Source organism: Gopherus flavomarginatus, chromosome 9, assembly GCF_025201925.1.
Source record: "Gopherus flavomarginatus isolate rGopFla2 chromosome 9, rGopFla2.mat.asm, whole genome shotgun sequence".
Lineage (NCBI taxonomy): Eukaryota > Metazoa > Chordata > Testudines > Testudinidae > Gopherus > Gopherus flavomarginatus.
This window is the reverse complement of record NC_066625.1, coordinates 15,507,680-15,527,722: the sequence shown is the minus strand read 5'-3', so window position 1 is coordinate 15,527,722 and position 20,043 is coordinate 15,507,680. Positions and strand designations below refer to the sequence as shown.

The following is a 20,043-nucleotide window of genomic DNA, read 5'->3' as shown; positions in this document are numbered from 1 at the left end:
TGCACATTGGGGAAAAAAAAATCCCAATGATACATAGAACACACCATTTTGTAACTTGACTGTCACCATTCAAGAAAGAGAGCGTGGAGTCATCATTGATAGTTCTCTGAAAACATCTGCTTAATGTGAAGTGGTAGTCAAATAAGCTGTAAAATAAACAATGTTAGGAACCATTAGAAAAGGAATTGATAATAAGACAGAAAACGTCATAACACCACTATATAAAACTGTGGTACACCCACACTTTGAATACTACATCTAGTTCTGATCACCTCCTCTCAAAAAAGACTTAATAAAATTAGAAAAGATGCAGAGATGAGCAACAACGTTTAGGGGTATGGAATAGCTTCCATATGAGGAGAGATTAAAAAACTGGGACTGTTCAGCATGGAAAAGAGCTGACTGAGGGGGTAAGGCTACTATTTAGTCATGGAGGTCACCGAATCTGTCACTTCCAGCGATGTCCATGACTTCAGTGGTGGGGAACTGCAGGGTCCCCTGCCGGGGCTGGGAGCTGCGGGGAACCCCAGGGTGGCAGAGGAACCCCCAAGTTCCTGGCAGCTGGGGGCGGCGGAGGAATCCCTGAGTTCCTGGCAGCCGAGGGGCCCCAAGCTCAGAGTGGTTGGGGTACCCCACAGCTCCTGACTGACGTGGGAAGCCAAGGACACCCCACAGCTCCCTGCCCCCATGGGCATGGAGGGTTCTATGGAGCTGCAGGTGGCAGGGGTACCCCACTGCCCCCAGCTGCTGTGCAGGTAGCTTCTAGCTCTGCACAGCTGCCCTGTTTCAGGTGGTATGAGGAATCCGCAGATCCCCATTTTGTCCCAGATATTTTTAGTAAAAGTCACGGACAGGTCATGGCTTCTGTGAATTTTTCTGTTTTTGCTCGTCACCTGTCCCTGACTTTTACTAAAAATATCCATGACAAAATCGTAGCCTTAAGCATGAGTTCTGTGCTGAAAGTTAACAGGGGAGGTGTTGTCTACCTTTCTAGCTCACAAACCAGGGGTCACCCAATAAATTAGTAGGCAACTGGTTTAAAACACATATAAGGAGGTATTTCTTCACACAACATGCCGTCAACCTGTGGAACTCATTTCCAAGGGATGTTGTGAAGGCCAAAAGTATAACTGCTTTCTAAAAACATTTAAATAAATTCATAGAGGATAGGTCTATCCAGGGCTATTAGCCAAGATAGTGAGAAATACAACTCCATGCTGTTGGTTTCTGTCTTTAAACCTCTGACTGCTAGAAGCTGGGACTAGACGACGGGATCATTGGTTAAATTGCTCTGTTCTGTTCATTTCTCCTGAAGCATCTGGCACCATCCACTTTTGGAAGACTATACTGGGCTAGGTGGACCATATGTCTGACCCAGCATGGCCATTCTTATGTTCTTAAACTTCAACTTACCATTTAGGCTTGCATGCCCCATCCTACAAGAGTCCTAAAATAAAAGAATGCAGGGGATGATGTAGAATTTAAACTTTTATTAAACAAGATATGCATTAAAGTCAAGGTAAAACACAATCAATTTTAAAAAATATTGTTTGAAATTAAGTGTTCGTAATATTTCATATTAATTCAAACTATTATACTCAACAAATTGGGTAGAGGAGGGAGAAGGGAATGTCAATTGAAATCCATTTTCTTACTTAATCAATTTTCTAAGTATTTTAGCTACCAAACTATTTCTAAATGTTTTTACTATGTTGGGAATTGTTCTCTCAATACAAATTGATTGAACTTTGAAATACACTTGTGGAAGATATTCTTGTTCAATAGGGACCTCTCTGCTGCATAGAAAATTACCTTAATCTTTTATGGTGAGAAGGATGCTGAGATCACTTACTCTCTGTGTAATCATTTTATAGAAAGATTTAAGGACTTTCAGAGAATATTTACTTGCCCTTCTGCTGAAAGAAAATATTGAGAAGAAAGGAAGAGGCTACAAACATCTCTTAATGAGAGAAATCAGGGATACAGACAAATTAAAAAACAAACCTTGAAGCCCCTAGAAAGTGTAAACCTCAGATTAGCTTTTATTTTAGTTTTCTTTTTGTCATCACTAGGAGGATTATGTTGAGACAGATGAGAAGAAGTTTGTTCCTCTTCGATGGATTGCACCTGAGCTAGTAACAAGCTTTCAAGACAGATTGTTAGCAGCAGAGCAAACCAAGTATAGTAACATATGGTATGTAGTAGACTTTTAAATATTTGAAAGAATTGGAGTTCATACATTTTTCAGTATAAAATACACAATTATTAATCAGTGTATTTTCATTGTAAAGAATGCACTGAATGGACTGACAGTTGGTTTGATTTGCTGGATTTAATATTCTGCTATCATTCATTTTCTAGGAATTTTTCAGATTAATCTTTATTGGCTTGAAATTGTAATTAACACTCTAAATTTGCTGTTAAGTGGTTCTAACATCAAAATAAAATTATGGAAATATATTTAGCAGAACAGGTTTTTACATTTCAGTTGTAAAAGAAATACTTGCTGTATGCAAGGCAAACATTGGCCAGCAGTTAATAAGAAGTGAAACAGAAAATTATTCAGTCATTAAGGTAACTGCCATTGATAATGTAGAAAGTTTTTTGATAGTGGTGGCCAAAATATTACTCATGTGTCACATGTGGTCTTGGCACAATATACTACAGTAGAGCTTTAACATTTGTGTTCCACAATATACCATTCATCTCAGAGAAGTGAAGTTAAATACATTCACTTGCTCCCATTTGCATTGGTTGTTGCCATGGGTTAATAAGCATGGCCTGCAAAGAATCTAGGCTATGGGTAAAATTTTCAAAATCGCCTAAGTTCTATCTTCAAAGTCTTATTTCTTTCAGTGATATTTTAGGCTTCTAAATTACTTTGAAAAAGGGACATTGGCTTCTGAGTCACTTAAGTGCTCTTCAAGATTTTACCCAAAATCCTATTTTCCTATTTTACCTAGAGAGTAGAATAAAAGACATTGAATAGTAGAATAAGATGATTTTCTGCTTATTGCACTAGTCAGAAAGCAGGTGGCCTGTGACAGTAATGGCTCCAAGCCTCAGTTTGTAATATCTGTTTATCTTACATGCCAGATCCTCAGATAAGACATTGTGCTATTATGAGCCCATGCAGTTAAACTTTAAGCATTCCAAGTGAAACTCTGGTGGCTAGTCTATGCATCATACATGCTAGATACTTCAGGGTGGTGGTGGTTGTTTTTTATAGGTAAGCATCAGATCTTAATATTACTGGTATTTTAACGTTTCTGGGTTTTTTTGGGTTTTTTTTGCAGAGATAGGGATAAGAGGGCAGGTTGGCCAGGGTGGTAGTTCCTCATATTTTAAGGAATAAATTGCTCTGAATAGAGATTTTAGATAGGGTGAGGGTTAAGATGTCGCTGTATATGTTTCTGCCATAACTCATTGTGACTTTGTTTATAACATTTATTTTACACAGCTGAGCAAGAAATGCTGCACTTTGCACTTAAAACAAATTTGTCCAGTGCAATGCAGGGGGATAGGATGATCCTCGCCAGGACAGAAATTAAATAAAAATAATTCTTATAGTAGAACTCCCTTAAGGTTCTTATGTTCCATAGGCTAAGGATTTTGATTTTTGTTGCATTAGCAACAGGCTGAATTGGAGCTGTCATATATATACACCTGTTTTATGCTTCTTGAGTAGAGGAGGGTTTGCTAAAAGCTGGCATCCGTAGGGTTGTCTAGGTGCTCTGATGTTCATCATTCAAAACAAAATCTGTCTTGATTTTAATCTTTCATGGGCATGTGTGTCTCACATCTAGTACAAGAGACAGGCTACTATATAGTATGTCAATACAAATAATAAAAAACTGTTTAATAGAAAACTGTCACTTCTCTTTTTCAGGTCACTGGGTATAACATTGTGGGAGCTTTTTGACAATGCTGCTCAGCCTTATTCACACTTTTCTGACAGAGAAGTTCTAATCCAGGTCATAAAAGAGAAACTTGTTAAACTCTCTAAGCCACATCTGGAACAGCCATATTCTGATAGATGGTAATTTTCTTTTTAGACTCTTTCTATTTAAAAAAACCCTCTGAACTGTTCGAGGTTTCTTAAATGTAATTTTTATACTGTCAAAAATAAGTCAGAAGAGCTGCATGTTCATATATTTTGGGAAAAGTGATTCTAGCTAACAAGCAAAAGGAATTGCAACAGATAAGGAAAGCATTTTTGCAAAATACACGAATACAAAAGGAAACATCTTGAGTTTAATTGCCTGATGTAAAGTAATGAACTGAAAAGTGTAGCCTGTCCATGCAGTGAATGGAAGAGGAATGCAGTTACTTTTGTATATTGTAACTGTTGAAAATATCCTTTTCTTCTTCACAGGTATGAAGTTTTACAGTTCTGCTGGCTACCTCCAGATAAGAGACCAACAGCAGAGGAAGTACACAGACTTTTAACATATCTCCGCATGCAAAGCCAAAGGGACTCTGAGATAGATTTTGAACAGCAGTGGAATGCTCTTAAGCCAAACACTTCCAATAGAGAATCAAATAACTCTGCATTTCCAATCCTAGATCATTTCACAGGAGATCGACTTGGGCAGGAAATGGAAGAAGTCCTCACTGTAACTGAAACAAGTCAGGGACTCAGCTTTGAATATATCTGGGAGGCAGCTAAACATGATCATTTTGATGAATGCAGTCAGGTGAATCCTGATGAAGCAATGACATATAAAAACATTTTCTTTCCAGTTGAGGTTTTTGAAAGGTCACTTTCAGAGCAACTGTCTGGAGCACAGGATGAAAGTGGTCAGGAAGCATCATTTAATGTACCTGGAGTGCTTCCTGTTTTTGATGCTCACAAACGTTCTCTTGGAAGTGATTACTATATCCAGTTAGAAGAAAAAGATGGGGGCAGTAGCATGAATTTTGATAATCAGTCAGCTGTACTAACAACAGAAGTTGATCATCAGGAAATTGTACAGGACAAAAATTCTCTTTTCATGGTTCCCAGGGATTTTGATGCTGAAGAATCCAGCACAGATGGGGAGTTTTTCCACTATAACAGAGATCCTAAAGATGAGGCTTTGCATGTTACTAATGGTCCTGAAAGCCCTTTCCAGAATATATTTAGTGATATTGACAGAGCAGAGGAATTGACAAATAACAGAAATATATTTGACTTAACTGAACTAAATGATATTCATGTAGAATTTAAGCCAACAGTTTTAAGTTCAAGTCTAGAGGTATCAAAAGCAGTCAGTTATCTTGATAAGGAGAGTTCTAGTCATGTTTCTGAAAATGAGGCTGTTTCCTTATATGAAAATATGAGAGAGTCTGATTTTAGCGTGCTTTCTGTAGAAGAACTCTCTGATAACTTTCTGTTTCTTCAAGAGAAGAATTTATTAAAGGGGATATTGACTAACAAAGATAGCAGTGATGATATCAGGCCAAAATCAGAAAAAGCAGATTTTAAAAATATATCAGAAACATCAAATGGGAATTCTCTGGACATCGAGCTAAAATTGGCTAAAAATACACCACACTTTTCTTTATTGCATGATGATTTAAAAGCTGGGAACAAAGAAGATCATGTCCATGTGCCTGCAAATGAAGATGTGAGTGTTCTGCCTCAGTCTCTTGCAGAAACGCAGGTTCCTTATGCTTCACTTGTAACAGATGAGAAGTCACAAGATAAATACCAGAACCTCCCCATACTGAAAGGCGGTGATACATTTTCATATGCAGAAGTGGATAAAAACTCATCCCACAGTATTAATGATAGTCTCTGTCAAGGAAAGGAAAAAGGCATTGAAGATGCCCCCATTGAAATACTATCCAGTAATGCCAAAAATCAAAGTTTTGGAAACGATTCATGTTCTGGTGTCACACTTGAAATTGAAGAGTCTGAGGGACAAATAAAAAATGAAACACTTGTTAATTATGATGAAATTACTTTTGGGAGAAACCTTGGTGAAGAGAAAGGAAATACTAATAAGGAATCTATGAATTATGATTTACAGAAGACTTTTTCTGCATTAGAACAGGATGATGGCGGTTTACTGGAGAACAACAATGAAATTTCAAATCATCTTCAAAAATATAGTGATGCTCCTAAAGAAGTGACTTTAATATCTGGCATTTCATCAGACAGTGCAAGTCAAGATCATCTGTTGGAAGACAGCTCATCATCTCCCTCACAGACTACAGAACAGTCCGTAAAAACACCAGACTCTATGGATTCATTAGATGTGAATGAGGTATTAGAGTCTTTAGGGGTCCAAAGTCCCCAGAAACTTTTGCCACCTGATAAACCTGCTGATAGTGGCTATGAAACTGAAAATCTGGAGTCTCCAGAATGGTCTTCACATCTTATTGTTGATGATATGTCTAACACAGACATTGCACTATGTGTTGTTGGTGATAGGCATGCTAGTGATTTGCCAACCAATCCAGTAATCATTGTTTCTGCAGAAACAGCTTGCTCAGATTCAATAAATAGCAATAGTAACTTGGAAATAACCACAAAGAATTTTGCCAGTGGAAATCGAAACTCTTACAGAGACTCTGCCTATTTTTCTGATAATGATTCTGAGCCAGACAAAAAAACAGAAGAGATTGTAAATAAATCAGCAGAACCAACAGTACTTACAGTAGATACTTGTGGTACCTCTTCCAGCATAGAAGAGAATAAAACTGAAGATTATTATTGTTTTGAAGATATACAGTCAAAGCACAGTCAAATAGAGAATTACCAGGACACCAGTAATTTAGACACACAGTTAGAATTAAATAACAAGTTGGGGACACAGAAGACAGATGTAATGATGCAGGTGTGTCCTGACAAATGGAGTAAAGAAACTCCAATATTTGCAGTGAATTCTGAACAAAACTGTAGGGGCGAAAATAAATTACATGAGGAATCTCACAGGAACGTCTCTTGTGTTGGCACTAATACTTCAGAATTTCTTCCATGCAGAGACTTAAAGTCTATTAATAACATACACAGTCCTTCAGGTTCAACTGATACTGAAAAATCCTTGTGCCACATTGAAGGACCTAAACTGAAAGAGCCAGATATTGAAGGAAAATATCTTGGTAAACTTGATGTTTCTGGAATGCTTGATTCATCAGAGGATGGAGATGATGCAGATGAAGAAGATGAAAACAGTGATGATTCTGATGATGATATGAGAACTTTCCATATGCGTAGTCTTAGCTCTGACAGTGAAGATGAAACTGTGCATCAAGTGCCTGTGATACTTTCTGATAAAGATGATGGAAAACATCTGAGAAGCCTGCTGAAACTTCCCAAATCTCTTAAACATGACAGGCCCTCTGAGTACTGGAAAAGTGAGAAAAAGGCAGTAACATTCTTTGATGATGTCACAGTCTATCTGTTTGATCAGGTGTGTTGACATTTTAATTACTAAGCATTGATTTTAGAATTTAGATATTTGCTTTTAAAAAAGGACATGATCAAAATTTTAAAGCCCAGATTCAAGATATGCCAGCAGATTTTATTATTGTTGTCAAGTCTCGTCAAGTCTTTACAAATTTAGCCACTCATCTAATTAAAAACTAATAAACATGTATGCACATTAGGCAAGGACCTTTTGCGATTCTTTCCAAGGTTCAGTGCAGTGCATTGATGCAAGTTAGTATTTGTAAAGTGAAAAGTAGTTTGCTTTACATGAAAAGAATGAGAGAGCTTGAATAACCACACCTGTGCTGGATAGAAGAATACAGTCTTCAAGATTGTCATTTTGACACCTTTTACAAGCACTTCTTTTGTCTGGGCTATTTTTTAATGTATATCACAAATATTTTTATAGGTCAGGACCGTTCTTACACTGATGGTAGAAATATTGCCATTTTTATATTTAACTGGTTTAAGGATTTGAATTTTAATATACTTCCAATACAAGTATCTTCATTTACTATTTCAAACTAGCTATTCCCTGCATTTCAGCTATCCAGGGTGGTGATATACATGTATCTAATGAGCCTAAACTAAATGATTACATGTGGTCACAGTAGAGCAGTTCAGTATTTGAAATGAATATTATTTTCTTCTTTTTTTAATCTGATACATGTGATTCTTGAAGTTAATCCAGTACAAATATAATATAAATGCTTGACCTACTTAATAAAACCAAGGTTACGTTTGTTTCCTTATTCACTTGATACAATAACAAGCTGTGTTTTTTTTTAATCTTATGGCAACCCAGACTAGCGTAGTAATTTTAAATGAATAGAGACCTACTGTCAAGCCTTGGAAATGTTGCTTGTGAAGAAGTGGATAAAAAAATATTAAAAGGACTATTGCATATTGGAGTAAAAAAATAGAGGTGACTCTTTTGCTCTGTGGCCTCTGCCATAAAAGAAATAGCAATCCTTTTGTTAGAGGAAAAACACTTGCTACCTTAGAACTATATCTCTACCAATATTTGGTCTCTTATTTCTCAGTTTCACTAACTGATTACGTTAGTAGTTTTTTCATATACCATGCCTACTAAACTTCTAATTACTTCCCTTACCTTGAAGTATTATTAAAGGATAGACCTGAAATGGAGGTGGGTGGAACTGAAAGGTGGATTTTGAAAATGAAAAATAGTTAACTAAATGGTTTCATGCAGAGAAGACAACAATGGTCAGTCTAAAAGTCTTACACTTCATTGCTATATGCCTTTTTTAAGGACTCTCTCTAAGCAGAGGACAGTAGGGGGGAGAGAAAGTTTAAAAATACACACTTCCTGCACACATTGTAGTGTTCATCCGTGCAACTTTACTATGGATTACAATGTATAATATTTCAATTCAAATATATATATAAAATATAAATGAGATTTTGGCTGTGATCTTGGTTGAAGAGCGACTGTACAGTCTAAGTGAGTTTGGGAAATAACATGATTTTGGAACCCCTGGCATCTGGGTATATTTGTATATATTTATCACATGTGCAGTAAGGTAATTGAACTAATTTTTTTTTTTTTGGTTGTCTTAGGAAACACCAACCAAAGAGCTGGGAAACCATGCAACAGAATCAAATAACCAAGGCTCTGCTAGCACTCCTGTCCTATCTTCAGGTCTCAGTTACTTGAACAGATTTACAAATTCAGAAAGCTCTACTGATGAAGAAGGTACTTCTGGTTAACAAAACAGTATATTTTAAACAAAACCTAGTTCTGGGTCCTTTGGTAGCAATTTAAATGGGTTTTTATGGAATATAATAAATCTTCATAAATATGCCATACAACACTGCCTTCAGTGCCTCAGTTTTATAAGATACTCTTTAGCAGGGCTCAAACATTTTACGCTGACACATACTAGGGCCTTGAAAACTTTACTGGCCCTGCAGAGTATTCCTGTTCCTGGTGACCTGTTGTAACTGCTTAAAACCATAAAAGTCATCCAGTTGATTAACTTTCCAACTATTCTTTCCTTGTAAATTTGTAAACCATGCTTCATTAAAAATGTGTCTTCACAGAGTCTCCCTCTCCTGGTAAAGCCAGAGACGCTGTTTGAAGGGAGTTTCTGCTGCTATACCGGAGGAGTTTCAATGGCCTAATGAAGCAAGAGGAGAAAATAAAACTTCCTTTTTTTTCTTAAGTAATATTTTCTCCACTTAATTTCACTGCGCTGTTGTAGCTCCTCTTGGCCTGGAAACAAACTTTTCATGATGATAGCATGTGAGTCTGTAGCTTCTTAAGCTTCATTAAGATAGAGAGACCTGGAGATATCAAAAAACTTAATTTTGGAAACTTCTGAATAGGCCCACAAGATTTACTGTAGAGAACATAACATAATTATTTTTAATAAAGAATAATCTTTAAAAATCAGAATTCCTACCTTGCATCCCCATTCCATTTAATTTTCCTCAATAATATTGGCATACATCTCAAAGTCATTAGTTAGCAACTTATTGCTTTATTACTTTGAAAACGAGTTCCCCTAGCTTCTCTCAGATAGCAAGCAATATTTTCCTATAGCAACTCTCAGTAACAGCCACTAACATTGGAACTGACATGGTAGAAAGAAAATGTTGGGATTCTTAAGGCCCCTTATTCTGTGACCTGTACGTTCTACCACCAGAAAGCTAGTAACTACAGATTTCCTTCAGCATTCGTTTGTACCCCAATGATTCCCTAAGATATAGAACTTTTAAATGAAATTGTAATTTCTGACTAGCAGTTGTTTTTATGGAGCTGAACTGTGATATACCATGTTGTACTCCTCAAATCCAGTACACTTTTTCGCTGCCTGCTTTTTAAACTGATTACTTCACACTACCTTAAATTATGTATATACATATCAATTATGATTGTTTATTGTAGGTGGAGGTTTTGAATGGGATGATGATTTCTCTTCTCCAGAACCTTCTTTTATAGCTAAGTCAGCGAATAACCTCATTAGTTCTAAGCCACCTCTTCAGACTTCAAAGTACTTTTCTCCACCTCCGCCTTCCCGGAGTCTTGAACAAAACTGGTCACATTCATCACCTTATTCCAGGTTCTCTATCTCTCCTGCAAACATTGCAAGTTTTTCTCTCACACATGTTACAGATTCAGATATTGAGCAAGGAGGTAAGTAAATTTAGCTTTCTTTCAAGTAAACAGTGTACATTATGATAACTTTTCTAATATTTTGGCTTTTAAGTAAGACCTGTTCTTAATAGCCTGTTAAACGTGTTACATTAAAATACAATGCAGAGATGTAAATATTGCAAATACTGTCAGTGAACTGAATATAAATCTTGGTGTTGGGGCCTGTATTTGTGTGTTTATTGTATTGGTAAATCCAAATAACACTTTTTCCTTACTAATAAGATCTTAAGTGATTTTCCTGTTTTAAACAAGTAATTTATTAATAGTTCTCATACTGTGCTCAAAACATTTTAGATCAAAATAATTTTGTTTTTGTTACTAAATGTTCTCCAGAAAAACTTGTGCACAAGCACTGCCAAAATTCTGGGTTTGTTCCCAAGGCACAGTACTAAGTTATCCCTTCTAGGAAAAACAATAAGATATCTACCTCGGCGGCCACTCTATGGTACTTTGGAAGAACCCATGCTCCCTCATAAAGAGCAAAAACGTATAGCTTCTAAAGTATTTGAAAATCTTTCTACGATGGCCCCATCACTGGCCATAATTTGATTTTTGTGTTTATTTCCACTAGTTAAGGACCTTTAAGAGCAGTATTAAACTATTGTTGTAGTACCTACATTTGTAGTACCTACATTTGTTTTATAATCTAGTTTCTTGTAGGAAGTATGTCCCTGAGACTCTGCTAGGGATTGCAACATGTTTGTAGAGCTTGATCTGTTGTGGGTAGGGGATATCCTTCTTAAAGGAGGGTTTAGCAGTAGACCCATATACAGTAATGTTAAAATACTGATGATATTTCTGTACTGAGCAGTTTCCTATATATTCCTGCCTCTACTAAAGTGCTCCTCTGTACATCTTAGTACCCAAATGCCTCAGAAAAAAGATAAAATTAGAATAGGAACAGACTCAGAAATAATTTCAAAGTATCATTATAAATACAATATTTTTATCAAGAGATTAAAAATAAATATTATTAGCCACTGAGGTTCCCTGGTTCTCAGTTTTTATAGAAAATAAATCAATATTAGTTTTATTTGCATTGTATTATATTTGCTGCTTTGTAATTTATTGATGAGATGTTTGAGATCATATATCACTTTCTCATGTGACCTAAACAGTGTCATTGAACTGTGTGATTTAAGCAGATGTCCCTATGTATGTGTGTGCCACATGTTTAACGTTGGAGTAGCTGAAAGGTTTTAAAAAAAAAAAACAAGGAAATTTTAACCAGACTTCAGAAAGTGAACCAGAATATCACGTTCTAGGAAAAGTCTAGCTAAGAATTAAGGGAAGTCTTGTACAGAAAATTCTTAGTATATTTTTAAATAATAAAGAAAACGTGCATGTATCTTACCTATGTCTTCTGACTTTTCCTCTCCTAATAGGAAGCAGTGAAGATGGAGAAAAAGATTAGATGAGTTAAAGTTTCCTCACTGGAATTACACATGTGGTACGTACCCACTCTGGACTAATGTCTGATAAACTCTGTCTAAAACTTGTGGATCTGCTGGAGTGAAATACAGATAATCAAGAAATACTAAGAATTAAAATAAACACTGAAAGCAATCAGGACATTAATTTGAATGTGTATTTAACTTTGTAATGTATTGTTTTTAAATCAATGCAATTTGCTTTTCATTGAATGATGATTCTGCCGCTGTTTTCAAGTACTTGAAGTATTCAGATAATTATTCATAACAAACATGTAAAGCAGTTACACTACATTCTGGTTTATGTATGGGATTGTATCATATTCTTTTTATATTTTTCCATGTAGTTCGTTATCTATTTGAACATACTACCTGTTGTAGAATTGTGTATAATTGTCCTGTGCAACAGGTGACTGTGTTGTTGAAACTGTATGAATGATAGGTGATCAGTAGTGAGCCATATTTATTCTGAAAGATATCACTTACTACATATTACTTTGCTTACTGCAATTGCACTATGGATTTTTCTTCCCATATTCCCCAACATTGTATAGAATCAAAATCTTAATTTTTTTCAAGGAATTGAAATTAAGACGAATTGAATTGGTCCAGTTAACCAGTTCATTTTGTACTATTACAGTCTTTGCTATGCACTGCACTTGTAAAACATACAACATTTCTGAGTGTTATGTTAGAATTGCTGGAATCTTACATGCAGTACCATTTAAAGTGGTAGCTACTACAAATTGTGAGAGTGCCTGTATTTCATAGGAAATTTGGGAGGGATGTCTGAAATATCTTTGGGATCCATTTTGGATTATGTGAATATCTTATTTTCACTCCTGAAAGTAATCATAGTCATTTAAATTATAGTAGCACCTTCCTAGGTAGTCATATTTGATGGCCTTTCTGCATTCCATTAAAACTGCCAACGTTTGGAGGGAGGGAGGTATATGTTGGCCCTGAAAACTTGCATTGAAACCGGGTATCTTGTAGAAAGATTAATTTTAATAAAAATGGACCCATCAGGCCTACCTGGCTGCTCACTTGTTCATCCTATGAATTCTGAAGCCCAAATTATTTTCTTTTGACTATGCATTGGGCCTTCCATGCCTCCTTCCCCTTCAGAAACCTGTCGATTCCCCCAATTTCAATTACTGCAAAAACTATTTAGTATTAGGATTAACAGCTGGGGATTTAAGCATGCTAATAGTCCTGCTTCTAAACTAGCAGAAAACTGGCATTCGTACTTTGTCACCTAGAGAACTGTCCAGGCCTGTATTAAGACATCATCAGGGCTCCATGGTGCTGCTTGAAATGTGCACTGATCCAAAGATGTAAGATAGTAAAGCTTGCCATTAAGCTGTCCAAGTGAAGTGAACAGGGAGAGAGAAAACTATCACAAATCCAGCTAGTTTTAATTAATCCTTTAAATAAGTTGTTTAACAAGTTCCCTCACTGTCTCACTAAATACAGTTGGGCAGTAATTCCTTCACCTGTGAAATGCATTATGCAGCTGCAAATGTGGGGCTAGATTGGAAAAAGCTGAAAAATGCTGGCATTTAGTGCTTTGTGGTCAACCCTTCTATCTGGCTGTACAGCATACTGCAGTTTAGTGGCATAAATATTTTTTACTCTGCTTTAGGATAGGACTAGTCTTTCTGCTGAATAAGTCTGGGTACAGAAAAGCTAAGAACTGTAATCAGCAGCAGCATAAAGAACTACATATTTTCAGCTGTTAAGCTCTGTTTGATGTTACAATTTTATTTTATACACAGTTTGGTTTAAAACAGGGCATTGGTTTTAAGTGACACAAATACAAAAAAGTAATTTTTTTTTCTTTTTTTATAAACTGTTATTTCGCCCTTACAGCGAGAATGGCTTTCATACCCCTCAAGGGAAAGAGATTAATTCTAAAATAAAATGCTTCAAAGTTGTCAGTGTATTGCTGAGGTACTGAGTTGTCCTACTGAGGAGCTCAGGTCCAGAGGGAACCTGAGAGTCACAGGGAGAGTTGTACTTCAGTGTGAGTAACATCATAGATATTTGCTGTTGCACATGCACAGCAACAACTTTTCACAGATTTTTTCTAGTATCTTTAAATGCAAAGCCAGTTCTAAATATACACTTACAGTATATACTGTAATGGGTTTAAAGGCGCTATTACGTGGTATGCTCTTTATACATATTAAAATATAAGCAATAGGCCTTGGCACACTAAACATTATATCCTATTAGTTCTGTAATACAGACTTTTAAAATTCCTTAAACACATACCAGGTTAAGGTGTCTCATCAATCCTTGATTTTTTCTGTAACACTTTTATATTACCATGAATAAAAAAGCAAGGAAATCCAAAATTAAGAATGAAACTCCATATGCGGAGTCTCCAAAGAATGTATGGAATTGTCTACCTTAGATGTGCTGAAACACCTAAAGTAACACAGGGTTAGAGAAGGAGTTTCAGCCTTAATTCTGAATCTCTTGATTTTGAACATAGTTTCTGAGGTTAAATAAAAGCTAATATAGTTTGACTGGGATATTGAGATGCAGCTTCACTTTTGTTCCTGTTGTAACTTCAGAAATTTAGATTATGGAACAGATCTTGTGCAGCTGGGTAGTATTTAACCTTGTATTCAACACATCAGGATTTTCCTCAGTTGGTGGGGCTTCTCTTTAGTAAGAGTACCATGTCTTAAAAACCTTACGTAACAATGAAAGTTTACTCCTGTGTCCAAATGGACTGTTTGCTAATGAATTGCCAAACAGACATTTTTTGTTCAAAATGCGCGTGTGATGTTATACAAAGTAATGTGCTTCTTTAGCAATATTACAGAGAAAAATCATTGTTATATCTGTTCAATTATATCTGAATTGCCACACTTCCTTAATCTCAGTGGATATTAATTTCAGTAATCCAATTCACTAGATTAAAATTGTAATAATTTTTTTGGAAATATGTCGTTAAATTTTATTACAAACTACTACCCTGTTCAAGTGGTAAACCATCTTCCAGAAATGAATTATGCAAGGAAGGCAAATTTGTGGAGTAGCTGAAATGTAATCAAGTTGAGGTGATTTGTCAAATGGGCCATACATTACATTCTGTTATCTCTTGCACTACTTATCCAAGTGGTTTCAGTTTTAGAAATACTTATCTGTTTTTTCAATGGTTTATTATGAGGGTTGATTCCATTTTAGTTTCTTCTGTAATAGAAGCTCTTGATTTATTTATTTAAATATTAAAAGGTATTATCTTAATTTGGCTACTTAAATATCTTACAAAAAAGATCCCATGTACAGTCTAAAATGGAAGCTGATAACATGATTTTAAAATTTCTTGGTGAGAAAATGTGACTAGGTCACACAGTGAGAGGCCAATAAAGTGAGAAGAAAGTCAATTTTTTTATTTGAAACACCTGTACCTTCCAAGTCCCTAACTTTCAGCTATATGTTATACATGTTAAACTGCCATTTCCATGGAAACAAACAGATTGAACACTTTTTTTCATATCCTTGGTGATGCACTAATGAAAGCCATTCAAGCCTCTTTCTTTTATCAGTATTTTAAGTAATACATTTATATGTAGTATTGAAACTTTTTTCATGAGGGGCTGGTTGGTAGGGAAATACTTGTGTGTTTTTTTAACTATTAAGCACTATGCTAAAATTTCAGTGGTAAGTCAGGTGTTAGTGACATGGCTATTTTTGGATTTAGTGAAAGGTGGAATCAAGGTATATTAGCCTTATAAAAATAGCCTTAAAATAAGAATGGAGTGTACAAAATTACTTCAGCTGTAAGTCATACAAAAATCTCCTTAAATATTAATAAGTTTTGGTTCAAGTCTTTGATATGAAAAAATCTAGAGAGAGTACAAGAGCATATAAATATATTGAAAATAAGTATTTGTGATACCAGCAGCCTGTTTTTCAGATAAACTTGAATATGACTTAAAATTGTTAGTTTTATTAAATTGTTTGAACTTGCACAGTAACAGGTATAATTTAATGATAAATGGTACTGATCTGTATATACAATGTTTAATGCAATTTGTAAATGAGAAGCTATGTAATAAAATCATAGGTATGAGGTTTTCCTATTGTAATTTAATACAGGTATGAGGTTTTTGGCAATACATCATAGTTAATGAAATTTCAGGTCAAATCGTCTTGCAATTGTGTACATTTTAAAATTGTAATATTTCTACTGTATATTGATTATCATGCATAGTGTGATTCAATAAATTGCTTGTAATTTAAAAACACTATTTAATATTCAAAAATAAAATAGTTATATATTTATAACCTTTGTGTCTGTGTTCGTTTATTCTTAGCCCAACTCATTTCTGGTACTTGTTCAGCTCTTCGTTTCAGTGAAGTGAATGGGACTACTTTTGGAAATTAAATCTATGTGCTCATAAGCAAGGAACTGGGCAGCATCTGTTCTACCCTAGGTACCTGAAGCCCCAGACCCTTCAACCTACACAGCACAACAAAACCTATATGAGAGGGTGTATTTTAGGCCTGGTCTACACTACGCGTTTAAACCAATTTTAGCAGCGTTAAAACGATTTAACACTGTACCCGTCCACACAACGAGGCCCTTTATATCGGTTTCTGTACTCCTCCCCAATGAGAGGAGTAGCGCTAAAATCTGTATTACCATATCGGATTAGGGTTAGTGTGGCCGCAAATCGATGGTATTGCCCTCTGGGCGGTATCCCACAGTGCTCCACTGTGACCGCTCTGGACAGCAATCTGAACTCTGATGCAGTGGCCAGGTAGACAGGAAAAGCCCCGCGAACTTTTGAATTTCATTTCCTGTTTGACCAGCGTGGAGCTCTGATCAGCACGGGTGGTGATGCAGTCCCAAATCCAAAAAGAGCTCCAGCATGGACTATACGGGAGATACTGGATCTGATCACTGTATGGGGAGACAAATCTGTTCTATCAGAGCTCTGTTACAGAAGACGAAATGCCAAAGCATTTGAAAAAAATCTCCGGGCTATGATACAGAGTCCACAGCACAGTGCTGCGTGACATGCGTAACGGAAAGCCAAAGAATCAAATGGACGCTCATGGAGGGAGGGAGGACTCCAGCTATCCCGCAGTCTCCAAAAATCATTTGCATTCTTGGCTGAGCTCCCAATGCCTGTAGGGTCAAACACATTGTCCGGGGTGGTTCAGGGTCTATCTCGTCAATTTACCACCCCTCCCCCTCCGTGATAGAAAAGGGGGAAAAATCGTTTCTTGACTTTTTTATATGTCACCCTATGTATACTGCATGCTGCTGGTAGACACGGTGCTGCAGCAGTAAACAGTAGCATCCTCTCTCCTCCCCTCCCCGGTGGCAGATGGTACAGTGCAGTAGGACTGATAACCGTCCTGGTCATGAGCCCGTGAGTGCTCCTGGCTGGCCTCAGGTGAGGCCGGTCGGGGGCGCCTGGGTAAAAATAGGAATAATTCCTGGTCATTCCCAGTAGATGGTACAGAACAGCTAGTAACCGTCCTCATCATAGCAACTGGGGGCTGAGCTCCATCAGCCCCCTTCCTTTCATGTGTAAAGAAAAGATTCTGTACTGGCTGGACTATCATAGCAGCAGGATGCTGGGCTCCTCTCCCCCACACCACTTAATGTCCTGCCTGGACTATCACAGCAGCTGGAGTCTGCCTCCCCCTCATTTTATCTCAGTAACAAGTCAGTGTTTCTTATTCCTGCATTCTTTATTACTTCATTACACAAATGGGGGGGACACTGCCACGGGAGCCCAGGAAGGTTTGGGGAGGAGGGAAGCAACGGGTGGGGTTGTTGCAGGGACACCCCCTAGAATGGCATGCAGCTCATCATTTCTGCAGGATCTGACACGGAGCGGCTGTGCTCTCTGATACACTGGTTCTCTAGTACACTTGCCCCATATTCTAGGCAGGACTGACCCTATTTTTAGATACCATAAAGGAGGGATTGACTCGGGGAGTCATTCCCATTTTTGTCTTTGCGCCCCTGGCCAACCTCAGCCAAGGGCACCCATGACAGCAACAGACGGTACAGAACGACAGATAACTGTCTCTGCTGTCATGCAAAGGCAAATGAATGCTGCTGTGTAGCGCTGCAGTATCACCTCTGTCAGCGGCATCCAGTACACATATGGTGGTTGCCGTGCTATGGCGTCTGCCAGGGCAATCCAGGGAAGAAGGGCGCAAAATGATTGTCTGCCGTTGCTTTCTCAGAGGAAGGAATGACTGACGACATTTACCCAGAACTACCCGCGACAATGATTTTTGCCCCATCAGGCACTGGGCTCTCAACCCAGAATTCCAAGGGGCGGGGGAGACTGCGGGAACTATGGGATAGCTACGGAATAGCTACCCACAGTGCAACACTCCAGAAATCGACGCTAGCCTCAGACCATGGACGCACACCACTGAATTAATGTGCTTAATGTGCATGCACTCGACTTTATACAATCTGTTTTACAAAACTGGTTTATGTAAAATCGGAATAGTCCCATAGTGTAGACGTACCCTCAGATCCCTGAGCTCTTCTGCTAGTACGTGTCACCATCATTTGAACATCACATAACACATACCCTCTACAGGGAAGCACTGTACAGCATGGATTTAATTTGTAGTAATATCTTTTAAATTAAAATTTCTTGAAATGTGTTAGCATCTAAAATCGTCACAGTGGGTTTTGCTATGATTATGTGAGGTTTAATAAAGACTACTCTTGAATGTGCATGTCTTTATATAAAGAAAACAAACCCTGCTGTTATGTAGTAGGCATGGATTCCTGCTCTTTGGCACAAAGAGGTCCCAGTAGAACAGACATACTCACTGTCTTGTTGTGAAGAGGTTGCATATCATTCCTCCCTTTACAGACAAGTAACTGGGTGAGTGGCATTGGTATAAACCTCTGAGCTCCTGTTTTCCTGGTTTAGATGATGATGGAAAATATTCTAAAATGAAAAAAATAATGTAAATGAAGTGCTCAAAAATGCTTCAGTAATAAGACAATTCCTTATGCCTGGGCCTTCTAAAGCTGCCATTAGTAACACCACCAAAATTGCATATAGTGAGAAGAAAGGTGGGCTCTCACATAGGGGATTAGAAGTCACAAGATTTAGACTCTATTTCCAGCTCCTTAGCAAACTTCTTGTGTGACTTTGGAGCAAGTCAAAAAGAGCCCAGGCTTCCAAAAATGGCCTTTAATTTTCAATGCTTTAGATTTTGGGTGCCCAGCTTAGGGGCACTTACATCCTGACTTTCATAGTGCTGAACACCTGCATTTCCTATTGACTTAAATTGGAGTTGCACGGTCATCACTTCCACAAACAAGGCTGTATGTGTCCCAAGTTAGCCATATCAAGTTAGAGACCTCTTCTGAAAATGTGGGCCAAAAATTCTATATGCCTCAGTTTTCCCATCTGTAAATGGGGATAGTGCTTCCCAGTCACAGGTCATTGAAGCTTCATGTTTGTAAAGCACTTTGATTTCCATGTGGCAGGATAGGCTCAAAGTATTTGTTGTGCTTGCAACTCTTGACTCTTTCTTCTACCGGAGCAATGTTAAAAACATGCAAGAAACTAACACTGAAAAATGGAAACAGTGCAAGAAACTTGTGAACATATTGAACAGGTGAATATATTTTAAAACAGGTGACATAATTAGCTACTAACAAGAAATCCATTATTATAACATTTGTACTTTTAAAAAATGCAACTGAAATGGAATTTTAGTGAGGATGAATTTGGCACAAAATTATAAAATTTCAGAATTTGTAGCATATGTTTAGTGAACAGCACTATAGATTGTGTAGTGTTAAGGTGATAAACTGTTTCTGTGTTACTAATTCCACTACTTTTGCTCCTGTCTTAAGTTTAGGAAGTGACAAAACTGCCCCAAAGTGCACAATAAATAGAAATAATTCTGTTTTCATTAGGGTGACCAGATGTCCCATTTTTATAGGGACAGTCCTGTTTTGGGGACTTTTTCTTATATAGCCACCTATTACCCTC

At 37.1% G+C, this 20,043-nt stretch overlaps 1 protein-coding gene across 3 annotated transcripts in view; it reads left to right on the top strand.

The window, feature by feature from the left end:
* Nucleotides 1-16,333, top strand: part of LMTK2 (lemur tyrosine kinase 2) — an 85,360-nt gene extending 69,027 nt beyond the window's left edge. For 2 of the 3 annotated variants that reach the window (XM_050966698.1, XM_050966700.1), the window contains 6 exons: nt 2,073-2,194; nt 3,890-4,039; nt 4,376-7,400; nt 8,999-9,134; nt 10,329-10,577; nt 11,984-16,333. In XM_050966698.1, the coding sequence (XP_050822655.1) occupies nt 2,073-2,194; nt 3,890-4,039; nt 4,376-7,400; nt 8,999-9,134; nt 10,329-10,577; nt 11,984-12,012 (3,711 nt within the window). In that variant the 3' untranslated portion in view covers nt 12,013-16,333. The remainder of the gene's footprint in view (nt 1-2,072; nt 2,195-3,889; nt 4,040-4,375; nt 7,401-8,998; nt 9,135-10,328; nt 10,578-11,983) is intronic. The other variant, XM_050966699.1, reaches the window with a different exon arrangement.
* The last annotated feature ends 3,710 nt before the right edge of the window (nt 16,334-20,043 follow it).